General features: G+C 41.3%; 1 protein-coding gene across 1 annotated transcript in view; it reads right to left on the bottom strand.

The window, feature by feature from the left end:
- Positions 1 to 19,717, bottom strand: part of TTN (titin) — a 242,473-nt gene that overhangs the window by 28,585 nt on the left and 194,171 nt on the right. The window contains 6 exon segments of the mRNA XM_075756546.1: positions 141 to 17,246; positions 17,365 to 17,667; positions 17,763 to 18,350; positions 18,479 to 18,775; positions 18,860 to 19,057; positions 19,548 to 19,652. Coding sequence (XP_075612661.1) covers positions 141 to 17,246; positions 17,365 to 17,667; positions 17,763 to 18,350; positions 18,479 to 18,775; positions 18,860 to 19,057; positions 19,548 to 19,652 — 18,597 coding nt within the window.

Below are 19,717 nucleotides of genomic sequence, written 5' to 3'. Positions count from 1 at the left end.
TGTCAAACCACAGACATACCTACCACAAAATTATATTTTTCTGTAAACAGATTTAACAGTTTTTATATTTTTTTGAAGTAAACATCTTAAAACACATATTACTTTAAATATTAACAAATATTTTTCTTAGTAAAACACACCTGTTATTTTTGTTCCCTCCTTGGTCTCGGAAGGCACTCCAACACCATACTCGTTTTCTCCAGAAACCCGGAAGTAGTAAATGGCACCTTCTTGCAAGCCAGTCACTTTGTAGGAGAGGCGATGACAATTGTTTGTCACAGTGACCCACGCTTTCTTGCTAGCTTCTCGTTTTTCAATAACATAGTTCTTTACAGGTGCTCCACCATCATTTTCAGGAACATCCCAAGATAACACAGCAGACTCTTTAGTGACATCTTTTGCTGCAATATTAGATGGTGGTCCAGGAGTATCAAGAACTTTGACAACTAAAGTCAAGGTAGCAGTGTTCAGGTTGTTCTGCAACGTTAATGTGTATTTTCCAGAATCATTTCTTGTTGCTTTTTCAATAGTAAGAGATGTGCAATTATCTGAAGTATCAATGCTTGCTCGTGTACGGAGATCAGTGTCTGGCTTGTTCCACGTTACATTTGGGACTGGTTTGCCTCTGAAAGGAACAGTCATTGTGAATGATCCACCAGCCTTTACAATTAAAGTCTTTCGCATTTCACTGTCAATATCAAAGGCAGGTTCTTCTTCTCTTTCTTTTGCCACCTGAGGTTCTGAGACATCACTTGGTTCACTGACACCAATTTTGTTAATGGATTTCACTCTAAAGACATACTCAGAGCCTGATACTAATCCAGTTATGGTGTATTCTGTGCCTTTTAAGTTCTGAATAGCAGTTGTCCAGTCAGTTTCATCAGTTTTCTTGTATTCAACTGTGTATCCTGTTACTGGAGCACCTCCATCAAACAGTGGTTTTGTCCACCCAATTGTGATATTTGACCTCGTAGAATCCATAATTTTAGGTTTAGATGGAGGACATGGTAAGAAGATTGGATCTTCTGCCCGGATCAGTGGTGTGGTTTCACTTGGAAGACTGAGGCCAGCAGCATTTTCTGCATAAACCCGGAATTCATATTCACATCCTTCACGGAGACCAGATGATTTCACTCTTAAATCATAAACTGGCTTTTTGTTTACACGAATCCACCTTAGGCTAGTTTTCTCACGTCTTTCAATTACATAGCCAGAGATCTCATTGCCTCCATCGGACTCAGGTCTTGCCCAGCACAGAGTTATCGAATCTTTGCTCACACTGGTGATTTCTAAAGATGTAGGTGGACTTGGAACTGTAAATGGGTCTAGGGCTTTGACAGCAATGCTTTCTAGAGGCTCGCCAACACCATATTTGTTAACTCCCATCACTCTGAAAATATACTCGTTACCCTTCAGCAGTTTTGTCACTTTACAGGATGTTGTTCTAAGCTCTCCTTCACAAAGTGTCCATGCAATTCTGCTGGTCTCACGTTTTTCTATAATATAGTAATCAATATCTGCACCGCCATTTTCTTGAGGGGGTCCCCATGACAAATGGCACTTTTCAGCAGTAAGGCCATTTATTTCTAAGGGGCCTGCAGGTGGGCCAGGTCTATCAAGTACTTTGCAATTAATTGCCAAAGATTTTGTTCCTGCAACATTTTGTAATGTTAGTACATACTGTCCTGAATCACCTCGGATACAGTCCTTAATGGTTATTGCAGTAGTGTGATCTGTTGAATCTATTTCAACTCTAGCTTTTCCTTCAAGCTCCTTGCCATCCTTTGTCCATGAAATCACTGGTATTGGCCGTCCTGCAATATCAGCATTGACTTTAAACACTTCTCCAGCTTTCACAACTACAACATCCCTGAATTTGGCATCCATCATAATTCTTGGAGCCTCCACATCATCTTTTACAGTCACAGGTCCAGTTGATTCAGATGGCTGACTGAAGAGTCCAGCAGCATTCTTTGCAATCACACGGAATTCATATCGCTGGTCTTCTGTAAGTCCACCTACGTCAAAGTATGTTTCTTGCACATTAGTAAAATTACACTTTAGCCAACGACCATCTGGCATCTCTCTGCGTTCAATAATATATCCTGTTACTTTAGCTCCACCATCATATTCTGGTTTAGTCCATTTCAGTGAGACACATGTTCTTGTAATATTAGTAACTTCTGGTTGACCAGGAGGATCACATGGATCTCTTGCAGCAACTGGTTCACATGACTTACTGCATTTGCCTATTCCAGCAATGTTTTCAGCATACACACGATATTCATACATAAGTCCTTCATCAAGACCTGTAACTTTCATTTGTGTATCAGGTATAAGGCTCTTGTTGACTTTTGTCCAAAGAATGCTGCTTCTTTCTTTACGCTCCAAGTGATATCCTAGTACTCTGCTACCTCCATCATTAACTGGTATCTGCCAAGTTACAATCATGAAAGCTTTAGTTGCATGTGCCACATGAGGAGTTCCAGGTGGTCCCGGAGGCTTAAATGGATACTCTGCCACAACAGAAGGAGAATTAGTGTAAGTGCTTTTCCCATAGCGGTTTTCTGCACAAATACGGAACTGATATTCAGAGCCAGTGGTGAGTCGAGATACTTTAATTGATGTTCTTGCAACTGCTGCAGATACTACATCCCATGTTGTTGTGGTAGTTTCTCGCTTCTCCACAATGTAATTGCTAATATGGCACCCACCATCATACACTGGAGGTTTCCAAGACAGAGTTACACTGTCAGCACTAACTTCATCAATATGCACATCCGTTGGTGGTCCTGGTCTGTCAAGGACAACTACAGTTAAAGAAGCTGTTGTTGATCCAGCAGTATTTGAAAGATGTAATTCATAATGTCCCATATCTTCATTTGAAGCTTCCTTGATGGACAGTGAAGTTAAAGTCTTTGATGTCTGAACATTTACCCTGGTTGTCTCTTTTAAGGGATTCCCATCCTTCTTCCAGCTAATGGTTGGAAGAGGTCGCCCTCTGAATGGCACATCAATCTTAAGATCATCTCCAGCTTTCACAGTGAATGTGTTGAAAAGGAGCTCAGCAGATGGCAGGATTTCAATATCTTTTGCAATGACTGGGACACCAAGTTCTCTTGGATCACTTTTTCCTTTTTCATTAACAGCAATCACTCTGAAACTGTACTCTTCTCCCATACTTAAGCCTGTTATCGTTGCTTCTAATGTTTTCACCTCTGTACATGTACTCCATTTTATACTTCCTTTAGTTTGCATTTCTACTATGTAACCAGTAATTTTACTGCCACCATCGCTCTCTGGCTTCTCCCATTTAATTGAAGCAGAGTTGCGAGTCACATCAACAAGAACGACCTTTGCAGGTGGAGAAGGTGGTTCAGAAACCTTAATTGGGTCAGGTGTTTCTGCTGGTAAGCCAACCCCATATTCATTTACAGCTAGAACACGGAAGTAATAACTACATCCTTCTTGTAGTTGAGTAATTTTGAAGGAATTCTTAGTGCAGTTGTTTGTAATTGTGGCATATGCCTTTCTTGTGGTTTCTCGCTTTTCAACTACATAGTTGGTAATTTTAGCTCCACCATCAATAAGTGGCGGTTCCCAGGCTAATGTTACAAAATCTTTCTTCACTTCTCTGATTGTCAGGTTTATAGGTGCACTAGGCGTATCAAGCACTCTGACATTAACAAAAGCTGATTTTTTGCCACTGTTGTTCTCTAAAGTAAGATTGTATCTACCACTATCAAATCTATTCACATTGTCAATGACCAGCATTGTATAGGAACTGGTGACTTCAATCTGGGCTCGCTCACTAATTGTTCCTTCTGCTTTCTCCCATTTAACTTCAGGTTCTGGTCTTCCTTTGATGGTGACAAACAGACGTAATGTACCACTAGCACGTACAGTGACTACTTTTCTGAGATCTGCATCAAGTTCAATTTCAGGAGGTTCGATCTTGTCCGCTGCTATGACTGTACCAGGTATAGTAGCAGGTTCTCCTACTCCTTCTGAGTTGATGGCACAGATGCGGAAGTTATACTCCTGGTTCTCTTTAAGTTTTGTTACGGTGAACTGTTTTGCTTGTAGGCCTGTTGGTGGGGTGCAGGTAGTCCATTCATCAGCAGCAGCTTCTTTTACTTCTACTACATATCCCTTAACTGGAGCACCACCATCGTAAATGGGCTTACTCCAGGCAAGGGACACTGATGACCTGGAAGTGTCTGTAACCTTTGGATTGCTTGGCGGACCTGGTGGATATAATACATCACAAGCACGATAGAAAATGGATGGCTCACTGGGTTCCCCTATCCCTGCAGCATTTTCAGCAGAAACTCTAAATTCATAGAAATGCCCATCGGTAAGACCTGTTACTCTGAATCGCAAGTCTGTCAGTCTTTTCTTATTGCATTTGGTCCACCGGATACCATCTTTGTCTCGTTTTTCAAGTATGTAACCTTCAATTTCAGCTCCCCCGTTGTCTTCTGGGCGACCCCATGTTACCACCATAGAATCTTTTGTGATTGCTGAAACTTCAGGTGCTGAAGGAGGACCAGGGGGTTTGTATGGATTACGAGCCACAATTGGCTCAGATTCCAAAGGTTCTCCAGTTCCATACTTGTTCACTGCCATTACACGGAAAATGTATTCGTTGCCAGCAAGGAGTCTGGTTACTTTGTGGTTAAGAGCCTGCACGTCTGTTGCTACTTGTGTCCACGAAAGCCTGCTTGTTTCTCTCTTCTCAATGATATAATGTGAGATACTAGAACCACCATCATGTAAAGGTGGAGCCCATGCCAAGTAGCATTTTTCTGCAGTGACACCTGTAACCTTCAAAGGTCCTTCTGGAGGTCCCGGTCTGTCAAGCACTTTTACAGTGATTGGTATAGATTTTGTGCCACCAACATTTCTGAGGTTAAGAGTATAATGACCTCCATCTACTCTTATACAGTCTTTCACAGTAAGAGTTGTTTTCTGAATGGTAGATTTTATTTCCATTCTTGCAGTTGCTTCTTCAAGGTCTTTACCATCTTTTGACCATGTAATGTCAGGAATAGGTTTGCCATGGATATCAGCTTCAAGAACAAATGTTTCTCCAGCATGAACAACAATGACATCTTTGTATTTAGGATCCAGTGAAGCCCCTGGTGCTTCAATTTCATCTCTGGCAGTAATGGGCCCTGTACTTTCAGATGGTTCACTCAAGGAACCTGCTGCATTTCTTGCAATTACTCTAAATTCATATCGTTGGTCTTCAACAAGACCACTCACTGTAAATTCTGTCTCCAACACATTTGTAAAGCTGGCTTTCATCCAGCGACCATCTGGTAGTTCTTTCTTTTCTACAATATATCCAGTTATTTTACTTCCACCATCATATTCTGGTTTTTTCCACTTCAGTGTGATATTATTTCTTGTAACAACAATGGCCTCTGGGCGGCCAGGTGGGTCACAAGGATCTCGGGCAACAAACAGTTCTGATACTTTGCTGACTTTGCCAATGCCAACAATGTTTTCAGCAGAAACTCTGAACTCATATTCAAGACCTTCTTCAAGGCCATCTGTTTTATATTTGGTGTCTACAATGAGAGACTTGTTCTGTTTTGTCCAAAGAATGCTGTTCTTATCTTTACGTTCAAGATGGTAGCCAAGAACTTTGCTTCCTCCATCATTAACTGGTTCATGCCATTGTACAATCATATGGTCCTTGGAAGCTGCTGTTACAAATGGGGTTCCAGGTGGCCCAGGCACCTTGTAGGGATATTGCACAACAATGGGTTTAGAATCCAAAGGAGAGCTCTTCCCATATCTATTTTCAGCAGAAATCCTGAACTGGTATTCAGAACCTGTTTTAAGCTTTGTTGCTTTGATAGTTGTTCTTGCAACAGTTGCTGACACAGTGCTCCATGTGGTAGTGCTTGTGTCACGTTTTTCTACTATATAGTTGCTTATCTGGCAGCCACCAGTATAATCAGGTGGATCCCATGATAAAACAACAAAGTCTGCGCTAACTTCATCAAAGCGGACAGGTCCTCGTGGTGGACCAGGCTTTTCCAGTACAATTATGCTCAGGTGCTCTGTTGCCGTACCTGCTGTGTTTGTTGCTGTTACTGTATATTTACCAAAGTCTTCCTTGTTGCTTTCTTTAATATGTAAGATAGTTGATGTTGATGTATCCTGAATATGTATTCTGGTTGTCTGTTTCAGTGGCTGCTCATCTTTTGTCCAAGTAATAGTAGGTTTGGGTCTACCTATAAATGGTACTTCTACCTTCAGATCTTCTCCAGCCTGTACACTGTATGTATTAAACATCAGTTTGAAACTTGGCTCAATTGTCAAGTCTTTAGCTATCACAGGAATTCCAAGTGCTCTGGGATCACTTTTGCCTTTTTCATTGTAGGCAATCACACGAAATTGATATTCCTGTCCTGGACTTAAACCAGACACAACTGCATTGCATGTTTTGGTCTCACTAACAACACTCCATTTTTCTGTTCCTTTAGACAGCATTTCAACAATGTATCCCAAAATTCTGCTACCTCCATCATGTTCAGGTTTTTCCCATGTAAGTGATGCACTTCTCTGAGTCACATCAGTGAGTGTTACTTTCCCAGGAGGCAGAGGTGGCTCGGAGGCTTTGACAGCATCCGTGGTTTCAGCTGGAACACCAATTCCAAATTCATTTTCAGCCATAACTCTAAAGTAATAAATTGCTCCTTCTGTAAGGTTTTCAACTTTAAAACTTGTCTTGCCACACTTAGCACTTACATTTGCAAATGCCTTCCTTGTTGACTCACGCTTGTCTATTACATAGTTCTTTACCTTTGCACCACCATCGATAATGGGTGGTTCCCAAGATAATACAGCAGAATCCTTCTTTATATCCTTTACCACTAAGTTTTGTGGTGGTCCTGGTGTGTCCAAGACTTTTACTGTAACAAATGCTGATTTAGAACCACTGCTGTTCTCTAACTTAAGAATGTACTTGCCAGCATCATTTCTATCACAGTTGTCAATTGAAAGTTGTGTGTAGTTTATGCCTTTATCAATCTGAACTTTTTCTGTAAATTCACCTTCTTCTCGAGACCACGTGATGTCAGGTGTTGGTCGTCCCCTGAATGGTATGTGAATCCTAGCAGACCCACCAGCTCTAACCACTATCCCTTTCCTTAGTTCTGAATCAATATCAAGTTCTGGAGCTTCAAGTTTGTCTTCTGGTTTAACAGTACCAGGAACTGATGCAGCCTCTCCTACACCAACCTTGTTGAGGGCACACACTCGTAGTTTATATTCTTGATGTTCAGTAAGCTTTTTGATTTCAAATCGAGTGGCACGTACACCTGTCTGTGGAGTAACAAGTGACCATTCATCTTCATCTGCTTTACAGATTTCTACAAGGTATCCCTGGATTTCACAACCCCCATCATAAATAGGTTTACTCCAGCCAAGTGTAACTGAACTTTTGGTGGTATCCACGACATGGGCGTTTGTAGGTGGGCCAGGCTTGAACATGGGGTCACAAGCTTTAAAGTAAGGAGAAACTTGGCTTGGTTCACCCACTCCAGCAGCATTTTCAGCAGAAACTCTGAATTCATATTCATGATCCTCTGTTAATCCTGTAACTCGTAATCGCAAATCTGTAATTCGCCGTTTATTGCATTTTACCCATCTGATGCCTGCTCGGTCTCTCTTTTCTACAATGTAACCTATGATTTCACTACCTCCATCACTATCTGGCCGGCTCCAGCAGACAGTCATAGAATCCTTTGTGATGTTGGTAATTTCCAAGGCCTTTGGTGGTCCAGGAACCACAAATGGATTTTTCATCATTACTGGCACAGATTCTAATGGCTCACCAACCCCATATTTGTTAACTGCCATAATACGGAAAACATATTCATTTCCTTCCAAGAGTTTTGTTACTTTCAGCATTGTAGGTAAAACCTCTGAAGCAACAACAGTCCATGCTAGGCGACTAGTTTCTCTCTTCTCTACAATGTAATGAGAAATATCACTGCCACCATCATGAAGAGGAGGAGCCCATGCCAATGAACATTTTTCAGCTGTAACTCCTGTCACTTGGACTGGACCTTCTGGAGGTCCTGGCCTGTCCAGAACTTTTACGTTTACTGGTAATGTCTTTGTTCCTGCAACATTAGAGGCTTCTAAAATGTACTGTCCACCATCAACTCTAATAGCATCTTTTACAATTATTAATGCACTAAAATCTGTGTTCTTTATTTCATATCTGGCAGTTTCCTCAAGCTCTTTATCTCCTTTGTACCACTTAATGGTTGGCAGTGGCTTTCCATGAACATCAGCCTCAAGTCTGAATGTCTCACCAGCATTAACAACAATTGTGTCTTTGTACTTTGGATCCATTGAAATTCGTGGAAGTTCAACTTCATCCCTTGCTGTTATTGGTCCTGTACTGTCAGAAGGTTTGCTTAATGTACCTGCAGCATTCTTTGCAATTACTCTAAATTCGTATCTTTGGTCTTCAGTAAGCCCTGTTACAGTGAACTGAGTTTCAATGATATTTGTGAAGCTAGCTTTCATCCAGCGACCATCTGGTAAGTCACGTTTCTCTACAATATAACCAGTAATCTTACTTCCACCATCATATTCTGGTTTGGTCCACTGTAGAGTAATAGAGCTTCTTTTTATTATTATAGCTTCTGGGCGACCTGGAGGATCACATGGGTCGCGAGCTATATAGCACTCAGAAACTTTACTGGTTTTGCCCACACCAACAATATTTTCTGCAGAAACACGAAACTCATATTCAATTCCTTCTTCAAGGTTAGTTGTCTTAAAACTGGTGTCCTGAATAATAGTCTTGTTCACTTTACCCCATAAAATGCTGTTTTTCTCCTTTCTCTCAAGATGGTAGCCCAACACTCTACTGCCACCATCATTTATTGGTTCATGCCACTGTACGACCATGGAGTCTTTTGTAATCGTTGTCACAAATGGTGTGCCAGGAGGCCCTGGTTCCTTGTACGGGTACTGTGCTACAACTGGTGCAGATTCCAGTGCAAAGCTCTGCCCATACCTGTTCTCAGCAAATATTCTGAACTGATATTCTGAACCAGTTTTCAGTTTAGTCACCTTCAGTGTAGTTCTTGCAACAGTAGCTGAAACTGTTTCCCATATAGTGGTTGTTGTATCTCTCTTGTGTACAACATAATTGGTGATTTGGCAGCCACCTGTGTATGCTGGGGGATTCCACGATAGGGTAATACTTTCTGCACTTATTTCATCAAACTTCACAGGTCCTACCGGAGGGTCAGGTTTGTCTAGAGTTATAACTTCAATAGAGGCAGACTTTTGCCCAACAACATTAGCCACAGTGATTTCATAGTTGCCACTGTCCTCTTTGCTACTTTCTTTAATATTCAATATAGTGACATCAGTCAAATCGCTCACATTGACTCTTGTCGTCTGCCTTAAGGGTTGACCATCTTTTACCCAGGTAACAGTTGGTTTAGGTCGACCTGCAACTGGTACTTCTACTTTCAGATCTTGTCCCACTTGGATACTATAACTGTGGAAAGCAGGTCTTATATCAGGTTCAATTACCAGGTCTTTGGCAACTATTGGAACTGCAAGTGCTCTAGGATCACTCTTACCCTTTTCATTTACAGCCATTACTCTGAAAAGATATTCTTCCCCTTGAGTTAGGTTAGTAATAACTGCTTCAAGCGTTTTTACACGAGCACACTCTGACCACTTCTCACTACCCTTTGCTTGCATTTCAACAATGTATTGTATGATTTTGCTGCCACCATCATGTTCCGGTTTTGCCCAGCTTAACGAGACACTGTTTCTTGTGACATCATCCACTGTTATTTTCCCAGGAGGCTGTGGAACTTCAGCAACTTTAATTGGGTCACTGGTTTCTGCAGGGAGGCCAATTCCGTATTCATTCTCAGCAGAGATTCTAAAGAAGTAATAGCATCCCTCCTGAAGTTGATCTACTTTCCATGAAGTCTTGTGGCAGTTTGTTACAACAGCTGCATATGCCTTTCTTGTTGCTTCACGTTTTTCAATAATGTAATTCTTTATTTTTGCTCCACCGTCCAAGAGAGGAGGCTCCCATGAAAGTGAAACAGAGTCTTTAGTGATCTCTCTGATTTTTATATTAACAGGTGCACTTGGGGTATCCAGTACTCTTACACTGACAAAGGCAGACTTTGTTCCACCGATGTTTTCTAAAGTCAGAGTATACTTTCCAGTATCAAATCTGTTAACATTGTCTAGAACAAGGGAAGTAAAGCTGCTAGTGGTATCAATAATAGCTGCCTCTCTGATCTCACCATCCATTTTACCCCATTTTACTTCAGGTGTTGGACGACCTCTGATGGGAACAAACAGTCTTAAGGAACCTCCTGCTCTCACATTTACAATCTTCCTTAATTCCATGTCAAGGTCAAGGTCTGGTGCTTCCATCTTTTCTTCCACAATAACAGAACCAGGAACATCTGCGTGCTCTCCAACTCCTGCTTTATTAACTGCACAGATGCGAAATTTGTACTCATGTTTTTCCACTAATTTTTCTACTTCCATGTGAGTATTCTTAATTCCAGTTGGAGGGGTACAAATTGCCCACTCGCCGTCACTTACATCACATTTTTCCACAATGTATCCCTGAATTTCAGAGCCACCATCATAGATAGGTTTACCCCATGAAAGGAAGACTGAGGATCTTGTAACATCCACAACTTTAGGATTATTGGGTGGACCTGGCTTGTAAATAGGATCACATGCTTTGTAGTAAGTGGAAGGTGGGCTTGGTTCACTAAGACCAGCAGCATTTTCAGCTGAAACTCTGTACTCGTAATCATGATTTTCTATAAGCCCAGTCACTCTGTATCGCAGTTCACTTATCAAGCGTTTGTTACATCTTGTCCAGCGAATACCTTCCTTATCTCGTTTTTCAAGGACGTAGCCTATGATTTCACTACCGCCATCTGAGGCTGGCCTTTCCCATACAACAATCATAGAATCCTTGGTAATGGCTGTGACTTCTGGTGCCTTTGGTGGAAGTGGCACTACAAACGGGTTCTTTGCGAGTACTGGTTCAGATTCAAGAGGTTCACCAACGCCGTATTTATTTACTGCCATGACGCGGAAAACATATTCATTTCCTTCTAAAAGTTTTGTAACTTTGCAATTTAGGGTTTGCACATTTGAATCAACGACCGTCCACACCAAGCGACTGGTTTCCCTTTTTTCTACAACATAGTGTGAAATATCACTACCGCCATCTTGTAGTGGAGGTTTCCATGACAGCATGCATTTTTCAGCAGTAACACCTGTAATCTCAACAGGTCCTTCTGGTGGTCCAGGTCTATCAAGAACTTTGACATTAACAGGAACTTTCTTTTCACCTGCAACATTCTTTGCCAGTAGTACATACTGACCACTGTCAACTCTAATAGCCTCCTTCACACTAAGGCTTGTTGCAAAATCAGTACTTTTTATTTCCATCCGAGCTGTGTTTGTCAGCTCACGATCGCCTTTGAACCACTGAATGGAAGGTATTGGTTTGCCATGAATATCAGCGTCAAGCTTGAATGACTCACCAGCATGCACTACAATAGTGTCTTTGTATTTTGGATCCATACTTATATGAGGTGGTTCTACTTCATCTCTTGCTGTAATTGCCCCTGAGCTCTCAGATGGTTCACTGAAAACACCTGCAGCATTTCGTGCTATAACACGGAACTCATACCTCTGGTTTTCAACTAGACCAGTTACTTCAAACTGGGTATCAATGACATTAGTAAAGCTTGCTTTCATCCAACGACCATCAGGTAGCTCCTTCTTCTCAACAACATAGCCTGTAATCTTACTTCCACCATCATATACAGGTTTCTTCCACTGAAGTGTTACTGAGCTTCTTGTGACAATTATAGGTTCTGGACGACCTGGAGGGTCACATGGGTCATGTGCAGTATAACATTCAGATGCCCTACTTGCCTTTCCAATGCCCACTATGTTTTCTGCATAGACTCTGAACTCATATTCAAGACCTTCCTCAAGGCCAGTTGTCTTAAATTTGGTATCTGGAATAGGTGTTTTGTTCAGTTTAGCCCACAGAATGCTGTTTCTTTCTTTGCGCTCCAAGTGATACCCAATGATCTTGCTACCACCATCATTGACTGGTTCATGCCATTGTACCACCATGCTGTCTTTTGAGACGTTTGTTACAAAAGGTGTTCCAGGTGGACCAGGAACTTTGAATGGGTATTGGGCTATGATTGGCTCTGAAGTGAGATAGGTACTCTTCCCGTACCTGTTCTCAGCTGCAATTCTGAACTGATATTCACAGCCAGTCTTTAATCGACATGCTTTTATAGTTGTTCTTGCAACAGTAGCTGACACAATCTGCCAAGTGGTGGTGGAAGTGTCTCTTTTTTCTACAATGTAATTATTGATAGAGCTACCACCATCATACTTTGGTGGTTCCCAGGAAATGGTAATACTATCTGCTGTTACTTCATCTGCTTTTACTGGTCCAGTTGGAGGTCCTGGTTTGTCAAGGACAACAATATTTAGGGTCTCAGTTGCTTCACCTGCAGAGTTTGTAAGTTTAACTAAATATGTCCCCACATCTTCTCTGCATGCTTCTTTTATTGTTAACACTGTGTTATTTTCTGAACTTTCTGCATTTACTCTTGTAGTCTGCTTCAATGCCACATTATCTTTATGCCAAAACACTGCTGGTTTGGGTCGACCAACAAAAGGAACATCAACCTTTAAGTCCTCCCCTGCTAGAACACTGAAAGTGGTAAATAGTAGTTTGAAAGCTGGTGGAATCACAAGATCTTTTGCAACAACTGGTATACCCAGCTGGCGAGGATCACTGATACCTTTCTCATTCTGAGCTGAAACACGGAAGGTGTATTCTTCACCTTGGATTAGTCCTGTGATAGTGGCTTCAGTAACTTTTACTGTAGCACAAGTTGACCACTTTTCACTGCCTTTGCTTTGCATTTCTACAATGTAGCCTAGAATTCTGCTACCACCATCATGTTCAGGTTTTTCCCAAGATAAGGATACACTATTCCTTGTCACATCCAACAAAGTTATTTTCCCTGGTGGAAGAGGTCTTTCTGATACTTTTACTGATTCTGAAGTTTCAACTGGAAGGCCTATTCCATACTCATTTTCAGCCAGGACTCTGAAGTAGTAGTTGCAGCCTTCTTGCAGTGAATCGACTTTCCAGCTGGTCTTGTGGCAATTGGCATTAACAGTTGAATAAGCTTTTCTTGTTGATTCACGCTTTTCAACAATGTAATTTTTTATTTTAGAGCCACCATCTATGAGAGGAGGCTCCCACGTGAGTGTAACTGATGATTTTGTAACTTCTTTTATTTTCAAATCTTGAGGTGCCCCTGGGGTATCAAGAACTCTGACATTCACAAATGCTGACTTACTACCTGAGCTGTTTTCGATGGTCAGTATGTATTTGCCACTATCAAATCTATTTACATTTTCAACAATAAGTAGAGTATAAGAGCTTGTTGATTCAATGCTTGCTCTATCTAAAGATTCCCCATGTTCTCTTGTCCATTTTACTTCAGGTGCTGGTCTTCCTTTAATTGGGACAAAGAGCCTTAGAGTACAGCAGGCTCTAATAGTGACAACTTTACGTAGTTCTGCATCAAGTTCAATCTCTGGAGGTAGCATTCTTTCTTCAGCTTTTGGAGTCCCAGGAACAAGAGCAGGTTCTCCAAGACCCTCAGAGTTCATAGCATATATCCGTATTTTATACTCTTGATTTTCTTTCAGGTCAGTGATGGTAAAAGAAGTGGCCTTCAGACCTACTGGTGGAGTTACAATCTTCCACTCGTCTTCTTCAGGTAGTGCAATCTCAACCATGTAACCTGTGATCTCTGAACCACCATCATATATAGGTTTGTTCCATGCTATTGTAATTGAGGACTTGCTGCTATCCAAAACACGAGGATTACCTGGGGGACCAGGCTTAAATACAGTATCACAAGCTTTATAGAATGGACTGGTTGGGCTTGGCTCACTGACTCCAGCAGCATTTTCAGCCATGACTCTGTATTCATATTCATGGCCTTCTGTCAGGCCAGACACTTTATAACGTAAGTCAGTAACAACCCGTTTGTTACATTTCACCCACCGTAGACCAGCCCTGTCTCGACGTTCCACAATGTAGTTAGTTATTGGGCTCCCACCATCAGAATCAGGATGGCCCCAACAAACAACCATAGAATCTTTTGTAATTGCTGTAACTTCAGGTGTTTTAGGTGGATCAGGTGGCACATATGGATTTACTGCAAGAATAGGTTCTGATTCCAGAGGCTCACCAACTCCATATTTGTTAACAGCCATAACACGGAACACGTACTCATTGCCCTTCAACAGCTTAGTAACCTTCAGTTTAGTTAATGGAACTTCTGTGGCTACAGCTGTCCATGCCAATCTACTGGTTTCACGTTTTTCAACCACATAATGGTCAATCTTTGCTCCTCCATCATCCAGTGGAGGTAGCCATGACAGCACACATTTTTCTGCAGTGACTTCAGACACAGCCAAAGGCCCTTCTGGAGGACCAGGCCTATCAAGAACTTTAACATTGAAGATATGCTTGGCAAAGCCACCAGGATTTGTTGCAGTAAGTGTATAGGCACCGCCATCTCTTCTTGAAGAATCTTTATTGGTAAGAACAGTAGAGAAATCTGCTATTTTTATTTCTAATTTTGCTGTGTCTTCAAGTTCTTTTTCTCCTTTTGTCCATGTCATAGTTGGTGGAGGCCGACCTGAAACATCAGCCTCAAGTCTGAAAACTTCACCTGCTTTCAGCACTAAGGTGTCTTTGTATCTAGCATCCACCCTTATCCTTGGTGCTTCAATATCATCTCTACAAGTTATTGCATCTGATGGCTCAGAGGGCTGACTAACAGCCCCACCAGCATTCCTAGCAATCACACGGAATTCATAGGCAGCATCTTCTGTCAAACCACTTACAGTGAATTCAGTCTCTAGTATATTGCTGAAATTAGCCTTCAGCCAACGGCCATTAGGAAGGTCTCTTTTTTCAACAGTGTAGCCAGTTATCTTAAAACCCCCATTATATTCTGGTTTAGTCCACTTCAGTGTAACTGCATGTCTTGTAATGTTCAGAGGTATCGGCTTACCAGGTGGGTCTATTGGGTCTAGGGCAAACACAGGCTCAGATGGCTTGCTTGGCTTACTCTTCCCAGCCAGATTTTCTGCTATAACACGGAATTCATATGCAATGCCATCAGTAAGTCCAGTTGATTTAAAGATATTGCCTGATACCAGCACTTTACTTACAGTCTGCCAAAGAATGCTATTTCGTTCTTTTCTTTCAACATGATATCCCAGAATTGGGCTTCCACCATCAGTAACTGGCTCATTCCAGCTAATGGTCATGGTTTCTTTGGTGACTGCAATCACCTGAGGAGTGCCAGGAGGACCAGGTACCTTAAATGGGTAGTTGGCAACTACAGACTCTGAAGTAATGGCTGGACCAATTCCATATCTGTTTTGAGCTTTAACACGAAACTGATACTCAACTCCAGTAGTAAGACGAGTGGCTTTAAATGTAGTACGTATCACTGTGGTTGCCAATTCAGTCCATGTAGTACTGTCAGTTTGACGCATTTCTACAACATAGTTACTTATTGGTACACCACCATCATTCAAAGGAGGCTCCCATGAGAATGTTAGAAAGTCAGATGAAATTTCATCAAATTTGATTGGTCCAGTAGGAGGTCCAGGTATGTCATGAACGTGAACTGTGATTACTTCACTAACTTCTCCAACAATATTTTTAGCTGACAGTGGATATTGACCACTATCACTTCGTTTACATTCATTGATGGTTAGTATGGTTGCAGTTGCAGTATTTTCATAATTTACCCTTTGTGTTTGCTTAAGTATCTGGTCTTCTTTCTTCCAAGTCACAGTAGGCCTTGGACGACCAAGCACAGGGATTTCAATCTTGATATTGTCGCCAGCTTTGGCAATGACTGTTTTCTGGTAGATACCACGGAGGTCAAACTCTGGTAGCATTGTTTGCTCCTTGATAATAACTGGCCTGCTTTCTCTTGGGGCACTTCTTCCAGCACTGTTAACTGCCATAACCTGGAAAGTATACTCTTCATTTTCAGTCAGGTTCTTTACGACACAGTCCAGTGCTTTTACAGTGGTGATGTGCGCCCACTGGTTGGTTCCTTTTCTCTGTGCTTCAATTACATACCCAGTGATCTTGCTGCCACCATCATGTTCAGGTTTTGGCCAAGCCAGGCTAACTGAGTTCCGTGTTACATCCATAATATTAAGGCTCTCAGGTGGGGATGGTGCCTCAGAAGCTCTTACTGGTTCTGCAGTTTCAGCTGGTTCACCAATACCATATTCATTTTCAGCCAGCACTCTGAAATAGTATTCACATCCCTCAGCCAAATTAGGAATCCTGAAGGAACACTTCTGGCAGTTGGTTGTGACTGTTGAATATGCTTTCCGAGTTGATTCACGTTTCTCGACAATATAGTTTGTTATACGCGAACCACCATCTATCAGAGGCATATCCCATTGCAGGGTGATGCTGTCTTTGGTTATTTCTCTAGGCTTAAGGTTTATTGGTGGACCTGGTGTATCCAAGACTTTTACATTTACAAAGCCAGTCTTCTTACCAGCAGCATTTTCGAGAGTCATTACATATTTTCCTGCATCATATCTGGTGCACTCTGTGACAATCAAGAGCGTAAAAGAGTCTGTATTTTCAATACTGGCACGTCCTTTGAGTGAAACATCATCTTTTGTCCATGTAACTTCTGGAGTCGGACGGCCTTTAATTGGCACAAAAATCCGAATAGTTAAACCAGCTCTAACAACAAGTGTTCTTCTTAGCTCAGCATCTAATTCAAAGTCAGGACTCTCTTCTCGGTCTTTGATTTCCACACTTGGAATTATTGCTGGTTCACCGACACCTGCAGCATTCATGGCAGAGATTCTGAAATTGTATTTGGCTCCTGTCTGCAGATGAGCCACAACAAACTGAGTGATTCTTAAAGCAGTCCCTGTCGTGTCTTTTACCCATTCTTCTTCTCCTTCCTTTTGATGCTCTACTATATAGCCAGTGATTTCAAGACCACCATCATAGTGAGGCTTGCCCCAGGCTAAAGATGCACTTGTCTTTGTAGTATCAGTCACTCTTGGATTTGCAGGTGGACCAGGTGGGTCTGAAAAGTGAGGAAAAGATAAAACGTTAAGTTACGGAGGGAGTCACTCTTACACTGTTTGAATGTGCTCCCTGTCCATCTCACCCACCCCTAAAAAAAGAAAAGGCATGATACTAACATGCAACATCTTTGCATATGACTGAGTTTGAAACATCACTTGGTGGTCCAACTCCTGCTCTATTTTCTGCACTGACACGGAATTCATATTCGTTTCCTTCCAGCAGACCAGTTACTTTGCATCTAAGATCTGAAACTGTTTTCTTTGTTGCTCTAACCCATCTTAAACCTTTCTTTTCTCTTCGCTCCACATAGTAACCTGTGATTTCACTTCCACCATCATCTACCGGCCTTTTCCAGGTAACTGTGACAGTATTTTTAGTCACATTTGTTACTTCTGGTTTTCCAGGAGGGCCTGGGGGACCTGTTAAGGACGAAAAAAAAGTACAGTTAAACCAAAAATCGAGTCTTCAGAGATTAATAAACACACACTGGAACCTCTTATCTTGTTCTACGTACCAAATCTGTCCACCATTTTAACTGGTTCTGATTGTACTGGTTCACCCTTGCCATATTGATTTACTGCTGAGACACGGAAAACATATTCATTTCCTTGAATGAGCTTGCTAACAACATGCCTACAGCTTTCAATATTTTCAGCAACCAATGTCCAGAGCAGTCGGCTAGTTTCTCTCTTTTCAAGAACATATGATTTGATTGGTGATCCACCATCTTCTGCAGGAGGTGACCATGTAAGAGTCGCTTTTTCTGCTGAAACATTGCTGATCTCAATAGGCCCTGGAGGTCCTGGAACATCGAGAACTTTCACATGTACGCTTTCCTGCTTAGTGCCAAAAGGATTAGTTGCAGTAATTGTGTATTCTCCAGAATCTTTTCTGGCTGCATATTTGACAGTTAGAGTAGAAGAAGTTGGTGTGGTTTCAATGTGTACAAGCTCTGAAGGTCTAAAATCTTTTCCAGCTTTGGACCATGCTGAAGTTGGAGGTGGTTTGCCACGGATACTAATAGCAGACACTGTAATGGTGTCTCCTGCTTTTACTGTTAAACCTTCCTTCAAAGTAGGATCAATAACAATGCTTGGTGCCTCTGTCGAAACAAACAAACAAAACCCCCAAATTGTTATAACAAGAATATGGGGGGGGGGGGGGGGGAAGAGGATGATTTGGTATTAATAATTCAAATAAAATGCTACATTTTTAATGCCGTCTACATACCATACTCATCCTTGCATATTATGGTTTCTGTGGGTTCAGATGGAGGACTGATAGCTCCAGCAGTGTTCTTTGCTCTAATTCTGAACTCATATTTGGAGCCTTCAGTGAGGTCAGTTACAGTAAATGCACAGTCTGGAACATTCACATGATTAGCCTTTGTCCAAGTTTTTGAGGGTAAATCACGCTTTTCAACAATATAGCCAGTTAACTTATGTCCACCATCATATTTTGGTTCTGTCCAAATGAGTGTTACTGAGTTCCTAGTTACATTGATAACTTCAGGTTTCCCAGGGGGATCTAGAAGAAAAAATAATAAATAGTGGTCAAACAAAAGTTATTCCAAAGTTCAGAATTTTCCTTTTTATTCTCCTGATGACTTACCAATAGGATCAAGTGCCACAACTGGTTCAGATGGCAGACTTGGTTTACCTACTCCAGCCATATTGATTGCCATGACTCTGAATTCATATTCCAGACCTTCAGTTAACCCTGTCACTCTGAAATCTTTCATTCTTATTGGTGTTTTATTTGCTCTTTTCCACAGAAGACTATTTCTTTCTTTGACTTCAATGTGATAACCTAGAAGATAAATGGTGAGATTAAAATATGAGGGGTTTTCTAGAAATCATCATTTCTCATACCATTGTGAAACATCATACTGCCTGTATGGCATGTCACATAGGCATTGTGCAAGAGGGACACTGAAAACCAGATTAAGAAATGGATGTGGACACACATTACAGATGTATATAATTGCAACAATGAGATGTTTGTAAATGCAAATTGCTAATTTTGTAGACCCAAGTAATGTAACATATAGGTGAGTTTGTTTTTCTTTCTTTAGATGTTTTGGCTCTGTGCAAAAATACTGTTTCTCAGTTACTCTTTTCCAACTTCTAAGTTAATTTTTTTAAAAAAAGTCATTGTAGAGAAAGAGTAGGAAGTAAAACAGTGAATTCAATCAATAAATCAATTTACAGCATGAACACTTGATAGTTTTGTCTTACCCTTTGACAGAGAGAAAGAACTATTAAGAAGTGAAATACTAGGGTTGCTTTTGGGGATATACCTGTGATTGGTGAGCCTCCAGTTCTTCTGGGATCAGTCCAAGTTAAAGCTACAGATTCATGCCTAACATCAACAATGTTGGGAGGTGGAGGAGCATCTGGCACATCTAAACAATATAAAAAAATGCAGTAAAATTAAAAATAAATTTTACCCCTAAAACTTTTTTTTTTT

The sequence above is a fragment of the Balearica regulorum genome, chromosome 6 (assembly GCF_011004875.1).
Source record: "Balearica regulorum gibbericeps isolate bBalReg1 chromosome 6, bBalReg1.pri, whole genome shotgun sequence".
NCBI classification, from domain to species: Eukaryota; Metazoa; Chordata; class Aves; order Gruiformes; family Gruidae; genus Balearica; species Balearica regulorum.
The sequence above is the reverse complement of the archived record's forward strand: the minus strand, read 5'-3'. Positions and strand labels throughout refer to the sequence as shown.